General features: G+C 44.1%; 1 protein-coding gene and 2 long non-coding RNA genes across 3 annotated transcripts in view; 1 reads left to right on the plus strand and 2 right to left on the minus strand.

Moving 5' to 3' along the window:
• The window catches only part of esama (endothelial cell adhesion molecule a), a 78,391-nt gene that overhangs the window by 60,299 nt on the left and 5,578 nt on the right, over nucleotides 1-12,514 (plus strand). Inside the window, exon 2 of the mRNA XM_052046267.1 lies at nucleotides 2,389-2,540. Within this exon, the coding sequence (XP_051902227.1) occupies nucleotides 2,389-2,540 (152 nt within the window). The remainder of the gene's footprint in view (nucleotides 1-2,388; nucleotides 2,541-12,514) is intronic.
• LOC127587848 (uncharacterized) lies at nucleotides 3,191-5,491 on the minus strand. Its single transcript, XR_007958883.1, has 2 exons — nucleotides 4,426-5,491; nucleotides 3,191-3,472 (listed from the first exon to the last, which is right to left on the minus strand). It is a non-coding gene; the product is annotated as an uncharacterized LOC127587848 (long non-coding RNA).
• On the minus strand, nucleotides 7,973-8,524 carry LOC127587844 (uncharacterized). The gene is made up of 2 exons (XR_007958880.1): nucleotides 8,290-8,524; nucleotides 7,973-8,258 (listed from the first exon to the last, which is right to left on the minus strand). It is a non-coding gene; the product is annotated as an uncharacterized LOC127587844 (long non-coding RNA).

Consider the following 12,514-nt stretch of genomic DNA (forward strand, 5'->3'; position numbering starts at 1 on the left):
CCCTCATTGTGAAGCGGCTAACCACTACATTACCCCTTCTGAAAAAAACTTTCGTTCTGCGTGCTTTATATCAGTGGTGTCAAACTCAAGGCCCGGGGGGGCCAGATCCGGCCTGACACCATTTTATGTGGCCCGCAAAAGCAAATCAAATATTTCAACTTTCATGATGCTAGCTAAAATCTGTACCAAATTGTAAATTACCCATCTAAATGCCTAAAATAAAAATATTTTAGGCATTTTCTTGTAACCAAACCCGTCATGACAGTAATTTAAACAAAAAGTAGAGTAGACCATTATTCTTGACTTCTTTATATGGTTTCAGTCATAACGGCCCTCCAAAGGAAACAGTAAATGAAATATGGCCTACGACACACACAGTTTGACATTCCTGCTCTATATTGTCGAAAGCAGCATAGCACTTAATTAATGCAATACTCTCTGGAGTTAGGCTACATATTCACTCTAAGCTGACACCGATCTGCTTCATTTATCTCCAGAGTGGCAAGGAAACTGATAGCTACACCGACTCACTTCAGATTTCTTTCCATGGGGCATTGATGCAGTTGTATTCAATTGGCCATCATCAAGCCATAAAAGGCAGAAACTGACTGGCCTATCGATTACACGCAATTTTACCTTCATGACACAGAACAATTTCGATCGTAACAATCACAACAAAATGGGTTTGATCATCGTATGAGATGGCGGCTTCAACATCAGTTGCAACTGTTCAAGTTACTGATGACTTGAGCTTGTCACAGAAGCATGATTTTTGTTGAGCTACTCGTGAGGCTTTTACTACAAAATAAGACACTTTTCAATTTGGTTTCGCAATTACAGAGGATTGCAACATTTTCTAGCATCAAAAAACGTCTGCACTTTTGCCTCTTTGCATTGATACAGGCTAATAATGTATGCATGGTGCATGTTCGTTCATGAAGATGATGAAGTTTTACTATTTTTTTTTTGCAGAGCAGTGTAGGATGGTTGATGTCATTAATTAGCAAGACTCCCATCTATTGCATAAGTAACCACAACTTGTCAGTCATAATGATAAATGCATGACAACTCCCACCTATGGACACTCATGCCGTCATACCATTAGTACTATTGGCTGTCTTGTATGCTCTCCAAACCATTCCTGTGAATTGTATTTTGTTTTTGTCACTGCTAAAATAGATTTATATAGCAGTGATCAGAAGTATATATTTTCAATTAGCAAAGAACCAACCACAATCAAAATCCCTGAAAAGTTAGGGACAGACGCCAAAATCTTCATGAACCCTGTTACGCACCCTGTAACATGATGATAACATGATCAACTGTCCACTGCAGTATCCGCTGTCCCTGAAAGGGTTAAGGTACGTGCTGCTGCACAGGTAGCAAATGCAGTTCCTATCAAAAATGTGATGTGCATTTCATATTTCTTTGATTACAGTTATCAGTTGAGTGAGGACCAACTGTATTGAAGCGCTCTGCTGCCCCTCTCTGGCCACCGCTTCACAGTACAATGTAGTACATGAACGCGTGAAATGGGTCAAATGACCTTGTCACAGTTTTTCTGGGGGTACCCCTGTGTCCTCTCAGGCTCCCAATTCCCTCAGGTTAATTAAAGACCAAAAACTGTTCTTAAGTGTGTCCAGTATGTCTGTGTGGATGCTTGATTGTTTACATGTGCCTAGCAAATGACTGGAGACCAATCCAGGGTATCATCTCAGACAGCCTCCAATGACTCGCAACCCCAATGAGCACAAGCGGTATTAAAAACGGATTGATGGATTGTTTTCTTCATCGTATTTCATGTGGTATCCTGTGCTCAGGCGGCCCGGTAGTCCAGTGGTTAGTATGTTTACTTCACAATGCAGAGGTACATCCAGCTCTGGCCTCCCTGTGTGGAGTTCGCATGTTCTCCCCGGGCCTGCGTGGGTTTTCTCCGGGTACTCCGATTTCCTCCCACATTCCAAAAACATGCCTGGCAGGCTGATTGAACACTCTAAATTGTCCCCTAGGTGTGAGTGTGGGCGTGGATGGTTGTCCGTCTCTGTGTTGCCCTGCGATTGGCTGGCAACCTATTGAGGGTGTCCCCCGCCTACTGCCCCTAGAAAAGCTGGGATAGGCTCCAGCACCCCCCGTGACCCTGGTGAGGATGAAGTGGTTCGGAAAATGAATGAATGAATCCTATGCTCATAAATACTCTGCCAAACGAAGGTCAATGATTGCAACTCATATTTGTCAGTGTGTCAATGTAATATTTTATTTAGCTTTTTTATGTAAATGTATTCTCATGGGGGAAAAGAGGAATATAGAGTCAGTCAGTATGAGTGAAGGCTAATGAAGAGAGGACTTCTCTTCACTCATTTGTCTCTTTTTCCATCCCTGTGCATGCAGGCATTTGGGCAAAGATCCTGATGCCCCAAACCCATTTGGATGTGCTGAAGGGTCAGATGGTGATCCTTCAGGCTTCATACAACACGGTGCCTGGGACCGACCTGAGCACAAACACCATCATCTGGAACCTTGTATCGAACAACACTCAGCTGGTAAGAAATAAACTGGTCATGAATTTGGACCATACATATGCTCAGCCTATAGTGTTAGTCAGATAACCCAAAAAGCATTTATTACAGTCTTGGCTTCAAATTATTTAACCCTTTCATGCAAATTATTTAACCCTTTCATGCAAATTATTTAACCCTTTCATGCACCTATAATGATAGGGGTTAACTTTTTATCAAGCGCAGCTCCTGATCGAATTGCTATTTATTCACTTTGTGGTATGAACCGCTAAAGTGGCAAACAATGTTTTTAAACGTGAAATGCAGGAATTGCCATGAAACAGAGTATTATTGGTATTTGGTTCTGATATCACCTTATTTATATTTGTATGGTAGTTACGAATGTTTTCCTTGCCAAAATATAGTACTACGTCATACCCTAAGGCAGTGATTCCCAACCAGTGTGCCGTAGCACATGAGTGTGCCGTGGGAAGTCATAAGGTGTGTCGCGGGAATTTGTCCAATGTCACATTATTTACCACCAAAAATATATTTTCATTTGCCAACGACATAGAGTAGAGGTAGGGAACCAACTCACTAACAGGCAGAAAGATTAAATGCTCTTCCAATGGATGACAGAAGTACAAAAAAGTGGCATGCTGCGAGTTTTTTTCCCCAATGTGAAATATGGGCCTTGCTTCAATAGAGGTTGGAAAACATTGCTCTAAGGACCCACTGTATAATTAACACTTTCAGGGACAGCGGTTACTCGAGTGGACAGCTTATCATGTAGCCAGGTTACAGGGTGCATGATACGGTTAAGTTTGTTTTTACAAACGTATTTTCCGGATTATAAATCGCAGTTTTTTTCATGTTTGCCCTGGAGCAACTTATGTGTGAAATGGTTGACACATTGGACATGTCACATGTTATTTTGACATTAAACCGCAAGAGGGTGCTCTCGGCCTGTGTTGATACTTTCCATGTTGGTGGTAACTGAGAAAAACTGAGATGACTTCTGACTAGAGCTGTCAAACGATTAAAATATTTAATCTAATTAAAAATGCAATTGTCATAATTAACTCAAATGGACTAAAAAATTAATCGTGATTACTCACACATTTTTTATCGTTTGTGAATTTCCTTTTACATTTTTTGTCCTATTTTTCACCCATTTTTCACCCATTCAACATGGAATCATGAATCAGTTTTCTATGTGCCAAATATTTACTGAAATAACAATTTAGATTTTCAATTTTACATGAACATTTTTCACTTGGAGCAGTTATTCACACATAATCTCTCACACAATATTACTGTCCATCAACAAGCGTGAAAACAATATTTTGTCACACAACAGCTGCTTTAACAGCTTTTTTTAATAAAATCAAAACAGAGCAATATAACATTATAAAGTGCACATCTAAGGTAAACTAGTACTCAGCCTGTATGTTTGTTGAAGAATAACGAGACACCGGACACCAGTGTTCATTATGTGCCGCTGTATTCAAAACTGCCCGCCGTACAAAAAAGCGCACGCACTTCTCCCGTGCTGCTGGGGCAAACCATTCTGAAAGGGGGTGGGGGGGTCACTCCTCCTAACACAGTCAGGCTATGTTGATTGTGTTGGTCCTTCTTGTGCGGAAGTCTCTCTACGGTTTTTGTATAGACCTCATTTCGAATGACAACACTGGAGACGTTTTATTTTTGCTAGGTCGCTACCACTGTCAGACAAACACAGAGAAGCTCCACCCGCTCTATTTATATGGACGCAGAACACTGTAACCTTCCACACAAAATAGTTCCAAACAAGTAACATCCGCTTGTGACGTGAGCCGCGTTAATCTCGCGAGAAAAAATTTAATCCCGTTAAAATTCATTTAAATTAATGCCAATAAAAACGCGCTAAACTGACAGCTCTATTTCTGACCTTTCCACGTTGGCGGTAACTGAGAAAAACAACTGACGATGATTCTGAAGTAAGCGATGTAGAAGAGGAAGCGCTGCATCTTCTCCCTCTGGAGTTGGCGGAGTTGTTTAAAAGTGACACCGAGCATGAAGATTTAATTGGATTTCGTGATATGGAGTGACGCTGATGGTTTGGTAAATTTGTTAGCATGGTCTTTGTGCTGTAGTTGTGTAAATAACTCAAAATATGTTACGTGAACATACCAGTCACATTCACAGTTCGTTGTTTAAGCATCATTTAACGTTAGCATATCGTCCACTTATTCAGCCTGTAGTTGTCTAGTTTTATTTTTATTTTAAATTGCCTTTCAAGATGACATGTATGTTTTTGGTGTTGGATTTTATCAAGTAAATTTCCCCAAAAAATGTGACTTATACTCCAGTGTGATTTATGTATGTTTTTTCCTTCTTAATTATGCATTTTTTGGCTGCTGCGATTTATAATCCAGAGCGATGTATAATCCGAAAAATACAGTAATTTGGTTTGCGCATGGTAATGTTCATAATTTTTTTTAAATACAGGATGATATTATCATGCCGTTATCTAGGGAAAATGAGTTTTTATAGCTGAGCAAAATAACACACCTTTACTTAGTTCAATAACCTTTTAGTGCAACACATTATCTTGAGAATCTGACCTTAGCTTTGTTTATCCGTCACCATAACATTATCGCATTGACCAGAGAGGAATTTAAAATGACATACAATCGAGGAACATGGTCAAGAGAGAGCTCATTACAGCTCTCTTTCAAAGGGGCTTTTAGCCAATGTAGGCAGGCAGCCCAGTGCCTGACTTTTTGTGCGACGAAAAAAGAAGCGCTGACTTGCTACGTCTATTCAACAGGTGTTATTATTCCGGCAAGACAGTATGGTATGTAAATTTGTGATTTCAGTGAATGTCATTATGATATTCAATTCGGTATGTAGACAGTTAACCATTCATCCATTTTCTAAAGCCTATCCCAGCTGTCTTTGGGCAGTAGATAGGGTACACCCTGAACTGATTGCCAGCCAATCGCAGGGCACACATAGACGAACAACCATTCGCGCTCATACTCACACCGAGGGACAATTCAGAGTGTTACGTACATGTCATCAAACGGGTGTACAAAATGTCATCTGAATCCAGAGACATTTTTAAGCCATTGTAAGGTCTGTTCTACATAAAAAAAGTCTATGGATTCAGATTTTATTTCTATGCAACCAGTTGACGAAATAAAAATCAGTATTTTCACAGCAAACCTTTGTTAGTTGACTGAAAAAGAACAATGTTTTTGTCTTTGGAAGCAGTTGGTTATTATTTTTCCTTTTGTTTTTTAAATTAAAATAGTCAAAACTGTTGGAAATATTTTTTCTGGCATTATTATTGTGAGTATATTAATCATTGCAGTATTTCTGTTGAAAATTAGAAATATTTCTCAACTCAATAATTGTCTTGGAATTTGATATTTTTGCAAATGTATATGAAAGTGTATGCAATAAGTATGTGTTTGCTTGAATCAGCTTGCTCGATTATATAGCAGAGTTACCGAAGTACTTCATGACATTTTTGGATGACATCAGAGAACGTTCCTCACTTTGACCAAAGCATTTTGAAATACAGTGAAACTCCTCTACAACGAAATCATTTGCAGCAAGAATTTTTTCACAACAGGGGTTTTTCACTGTAGCAAATTTGATCTCAGATGTAAGCACACACACACACACACACACACACACACACACACACACACACACACACACACACACACACTCACACACACACAAACGTATGTGTACTCTATTTTTATTCCAATAGTGCATAAATATGAGCACACACTTATTTGACAATTCATATTGTCAGTGTAGAAAGAAAAAAGGGAAAGAAATTGCGAAATTTACGATCAGCATTCAGTTTCGCTTCAATCAATTTCTTGGATAATGTCTTTTATTTTGCTTGCTCCGGCTTTCATTTTGATCACTTTTACCCTCTCTTCCAGCATCAGAGCTCTTCTTGTCTTAGCTGCTTGACATCCAATGGTCCATTTTGAAGCCATTTTAGCAATACAACGTCCATCATCGTCGGAATCTAACAATAACAAATACATCCTGGCATGCAATGAACGTTTAAGCCAGCCACGGGGCGCTTCGTAGGCCTTGATGGCCATAGTTAGCTCTTGAAGGCTAAAAACCTTATATTAACTGGAGCGCTTCTCTCTCATTAGCGCTCCAGTTAGCATAAGGTTTTTAGCCTTCGAGGGCTAACTATGGCCATCGAGGACTACGAAGCGTCACGTGGCTGTTTTTAGCATGATAACAAGTAAAGCATTCGAGGAAACGTTCGTTTATTTGAATGTCCGTCGAGCCATCAGCAATTTACTCTGAGCAGCTAATCGGATGCTACGGATCTAGTTTCAGTATCTACACACAGATGGTGTTCAACGACGGGAATCGAACCGGGAATAAAAAAGGGACAAATAATTATAAGAGAAATAATAATAATAAAAAAGCATCTGGCGGCCCGGTAGTCCAGTGGTTAGCACGTCGGCTTCACAGTGCAGAGGTACCGGGTTCGATTCCAGCTCCGGCCTCCCTGTGTGGAGTTTGCATGTTCTCCCCGGGCCTGCGTGGGTTTTCTCCGGGTGCTCCGGTTTCCTCCCACATTCCAAAAATATGCGTGGCAGGCTGATTGAACACTAAATTGTCCCTAGGTGTGAGTGTGAGCGTGGATGGTTGTTCGTCTATGTGTGCCCTGCAATTGGCTGGCAACCGATTCAGGGTGTCCCCCGCCTGCTGCCCGGAGACGGCTGGGATGGGCTCCAGCACCCCCCGCGACCCTAGTGAGGATCAAGCGGTACGGAAGATGAATGAATGAATGAAAAAAAGCATCTGATTTAGCAAGCTATTGCGATTATAATAATCTTGCTTTGTCTATCATCGGTGTGCCTTCCGCAGATTGATTGAGTCTTAGAAACGCTCCCGAGGCTCATCTTGCCCAATTTAATTAAAAGTTACGATTTTTATGTCTCAATCTGGGAATTTATCCTCATCAGATAATTTATCTTGCAAATCGGGAATATACTATGACCAAGTGGGTCATGCGTCCTTACCAATATGAGACGGCTTCGTTTAAGGTCATCAATAGGGGTGTTCACATGGCAAGATTTGTTCACACATGCAAATTAGCTCCGGTGTAGCCCCAGAAAACAGCTTACACCGGAGCAAATTTGATCCACCTCAGGCAGGTGGTTTAAAAATTTGCTCCAGAGCAAATGCTCGTTTGCGAAGCAGCACCGGTGTAAATTTACACGTGTGAGTGCAACTGGGTTAAATTTGCTCCAGAGCAAATGCTTGTGAAGAGTTGATTACGTACGGCGAGAATGCGTTGCTTTCGTGCTCTGTCGGACTTCCGTCATGTGTTTGTTTAATAAAGACACAAGGAGACTGTTTGTAGGAGACTGTACTCTCTCTGAGTTGTTTGTGGAGTTTGTTCCTTTGTTGTGTGTTCACAACCCCCCACCCCCATATAATTTATTTTGTGATTTCCTCCCTTGATTTTCTGTTTGGCGCATTACGTGTTTGCTTTTCTGAGTGTCATTGAAGTCATCGTTGATTTACGTTTTCGGGGGCGGTCACACTCGAGCAGAAGGCACGGAGACCAAGAAGGAGAAGGACGTGCCTGTCCAGTAGTCGCTTGAGTTGTGTATACGTGTAAAAAGAACCAACACGACAGCTTTTTGCTCGTTTTGCTCCGCTGCAGAAACTGCCGTGTGAACGCAAGTGGGGCTGCACCGACGCTCTGCCGATGCTGACACGCTCAGCGGCTTTGTACGTGTGAACGCTCCACAAAATTTGCTGCGGTGTAAAATATATCGCAACAAAATACATCGGTGCAGCACCGGAGCAAATGTGTGCCATGTGAACACCCTTTTTGTAAGGTTCATTTACACAACTCCACAAAAATAGATCTCCACCTTGCTGAAAAATCATATGTATCAGGTAAAATCTCCGTAAGAATCCAATTCTGGGGGTCGTCTTGGAATATCCAAATTTAAGAAAAAATCAAAAAGGGAGAATTCCTCCAAAATCCATCCATCCATCCATCCATCCATCATCTACCGCTTATCCGGGGCCGGGTCGCGGGGGCAACAGCTTTAGCAGGGAAGCCCAGACTTCCCTCTCCCTAGCTACTTCTTCCAGCTCTCCCCGGGGGATCCCGAGACGTTCCCAGGCCAGCTGGGCGACATAGTCTCTCCAGCGTGTCCTGGTTCTTCCCCGGGGTCTCCTCCCGGTGGGACATGCCCGGAACACCTCACCAGGGAGGCGCTCAGGAGGCATCCGAATCAGATGCCCAAGCCACCTCATCTGGCTCCTCTTGATGTGGAGGAGAAGCGGCTCGACTCTGAGCCCCTCCCGGATGACCGAGCTTCTCACCTTATCTCTAAGGGAGAGCCCGGACACCCTGCGGAGAAAACTCATTTCGGCCGCTTGTATCCGGGATCTCGTTCTTTCGGTCACGACCCATAGCTCGTGACCATAGATGAGGGTTGGGACGTAGATCGACCGGTAAATTGAGAGCTTCGCCCTTTGGCTCAGCTCCTTCTTCACCACGACAGACCGATACAACGTCCGCATCACAGCAGACGCTGCACCGATCCGCCTGTCGATCTCCCGCTCCCTCCTGCCCCCACTCGTGAACAAGACCCCAAGATACTTGAACTCCTCCACTTGGGGCAAGATCTCCTCCGCGACCCGGAGGGGGCACTCCACCCTTTTCCGACTGACGAACATGGTTTCAGATTTGGAGGTGCTGATTTTCATCTCAACCGCTTCACACTCGGCTGCGAAACGCTCCAGTAAGAGTTGCAGAGCCCCGTTTGAAGGAGCCAACAGCACCACATCATCTGCAAAAAGCAGGGATGCAATACTGAGGCCCCCAAAACGGACCCCCTCAACGCTTCGGCTGCGCCTAGAAATTCTGTCCATAAAAGTTATGAACAGAATCGGCGACAAAGGGCAGCCTTGGCGGAGACCTACCCCCGCTGGAAACGATTCCGACTTACTGCCGGCAATCCGAACCAAACTCTGACATCGGTGGTATAGTGACCAAACAGCCCGTATCAGGGGGTTCGGTACCCCATACCCTCGAAGCACCCCCCACAGAACTCCCCGAGGGACACGGTCAAACGCCTTCTCCAAGTCAACAAAACACATGTAGACTGGTTGGGCGAATTTCCACATACCCTCGAGGACCCTGCTAAGGGTGTAGAGCTGGTCCACTGTTCCACGGCCGGGACGAAAACCACACTGCTCCTCCTCAATCTGAGGCTCGACTTCCTGACGGACCCTCCTCTCCAGCACCCCTGAATAGACCTTACCAGGGAGGCTGAGGAGTGTGATCCCTCTGTAGTTGGAACCCTCCGGTCCCCCTTTTTAAAAAGAGGGACTACCACCCCTTTCCCTGTTGACCACGCGATGTTGCAGAGGCGTGTCAACCAGGACAGCCCCACAACATCCAGAGCCTTGAGGAACTCCGGGCGGATCTCATCCACCCCTGGGGCCTTGCCACCGAGGAGCTTTTTAACCACATCGGTGACTTCAGCCACAGAGATAGGAGAGCCCACCTCAGAGTCCCCAGGCTCTGCTTCCTCTAAGGAAGGCGTGTTGGTGGAGTTGAGGAGGTCTTCGAAGTACTCTGCCCACCGGTTCACAACGTCCCGAGTCGAAGTCAGCAGCGCCCCATCCCCACTGTACACAGTGTTAGTGGTGCACTGCTTCCCCCTCCTGAGACGTCGGATGGTGGACCAGAATTTCCTCGAAGCCGTCCGGAAGTCGGCTTCCATGGCCTCACCAAACTCTTCCCACGCTCGGGTTTTTGCCTCGGCGACCACCGAAGCCGCCAAAATGGCTAAAATAAAAGAATTTTTCAGAGAAAATAAAAGGGAAGAACAAATGGAGAAGTAGGTAGAGAGAGCCTCCCCCGGGAACCGATGTTGAAAGGGGAAAGTTCCTCCAACGACTGCTTTACGATTACGCAACCTTCCCGTTTTTATCATCTCTGGCCCCTCCAGTAGGGGCCCACTTTTGACCACATAAGTCCAGTGTTCGAATGTTCTTTTCCTTCTACGGCCCATGATTGGTGGGCCACGACAATCTTGGGGTTCAAGCAAGGTCGGCCACGATCCTGTTGAGCAATCTCCTCCGGTTTGAGCCGGTTGAAGGGCCTCGTGATCTGGGGCAAGGTTGAGTTGGGACACCTTGTGCAATCTAACTGGTTTGATTGCACAAACTGGTTTGAGCCAGCTCTGTCCGGGCAGGTGATGCAGGGACATCTCGAGTGTCAGTTCAGCTGCGTCAGAGTAGGTCAAGCAGGGACACCTTATGAACATTCATCTTCATTCATTCATCCTCCTGAATCGCTTGATCCTCACTAGGGTCGCAAAGGTTGCTGGAGCCTATTCCAGCTGTCTCCGGGCAGTAGGCGTGGGACACCCTGAATCGGTTGCCAGCCAATCACAGGGCACATAGAGACAAACAACCATCCACGCTCACACTCATACCTAGGGACAACTTCGAGTGTTCAATCAGCCTGCCACGCATGTTTTTGGAATGTGGGAGGAAACCGGAGCACCCGGAGAAAACACACGCAGGCCCGGGGAGAACATGCAAACTCCAAAAAGGGCGACAGGAGCTGGAATCGAACCCGGTACCTCTGCACTGTGAAGCCGACGTGCTAACCACTGGCCTCCCTACCTTCTGAACATTAATTCATCTTTCCAATGACAGACAGTCCATCCATGCAATTTGAATATTATGTATATACATTAACATATTGCTTATGTTTATCTCCCGTGGACAATAGACGTAACTTATCTCAGTTGCACATCATATGACATCACTCAAAGCGGTTTCAAAAGCATACTACCATTTGGTTAATATCTTATTTTTCTTCTATGAAGCTCTTAATATATAAAGAAGGGTATGAGGATCAAGCGGTTCGGAAAATGGATGGATGGATGGATATATATAGGAGGGAAAAATTAGAAGAAAAATGAATATGTGTTATGTGGCGAAACAGCAGGCCAGGTGAAAAAATAAGGCAATTCAGCCAGGATTCAGGAAGGAGATTTTCCAGTTTTCTTCTATTTTCAGGAGTGATTGTTGACCAGTTTTGAGCAGCCCACGTTTCGCACTGCTCTCCAAGTTGTCCGGCCCCCAGTGACTTCCTCATTCCTCTTATAAAAGGAGTTCACTTGAGCTTCAGGCCAATCAGGTCCAAGCAACAATTGGCCCTTCCCAGGTGGTTGCAATTACCTCATCTGAAATAATTACCATTCTACAAAGTGCATTAAGTACAACCGTTTTGAATGGAAAGAAATGTGCACCTTTCTTCCATCCAAAATCCACAAAAAGAAGAAATTTTAACATGTCTTTAGTCATCATGACATGTCTTTCCTCTATAACTCTTTGAGAGCTCCAATGATGTATTAATTTGTAAGGCTGATCACCAGGCATTGACTTTGGTATGTGTTTTTACATAAAATCTATTTAATATAGGATTTTGCAGAGCTGGCTTTTCTGATTTTTATTTTGGTTCACTATTTCGCCCTCTAGTGGTCGAATTGGGGATTTGTCCCAGGGCGTCACTATGTCAATCTCTAGTGGTCAAATTAAGAATTTGTCCTCGGGTTTCACTATGCCACCTTCTAGTGGTCGAATTAAGAATTTGTCCCAGGACTTGAAGCCACTTTTAACGTTTTTCTTTTATTTCATCGCTTGATGAGGCGTCGTACACCGACAACAGTGAGGTCCCTCTTGGCCAATCGGAGGCCAGAATGATGCTCGTTAAGCCAATGGCAGAGCAGCTATGAGTATGTTGAGTCCAGGAACCTAGCAGCTGTGACCGAAATAAACATCGTTCACTATGTAAACATTGTGGTGGTTGCTGTTGCCTTTTTTCGAACGAAGCAGTAGAGGTCGCTGTTGGATAAGATTTCGTTGTAGTGAATGTCTTCGCGAGGCTGGAGCAGAGAAAATGATTTCGTATAACACAACAGGGGGGTTTTCGTCGT

This window comes from Hippocampus zosterae, chromosome 16, assembly GCF_025434085.1.
Source record: "Hippocampus zosterae strain Florida chromosome 16, ASM2543408v3, whole genome shotgun sequence".
NCBI lineage: Eukaryota > Metazoa > Chordata > Actinopteri > Syngnathiformes > Syngnathidae > Hippocampus > Hippocampus zosterae.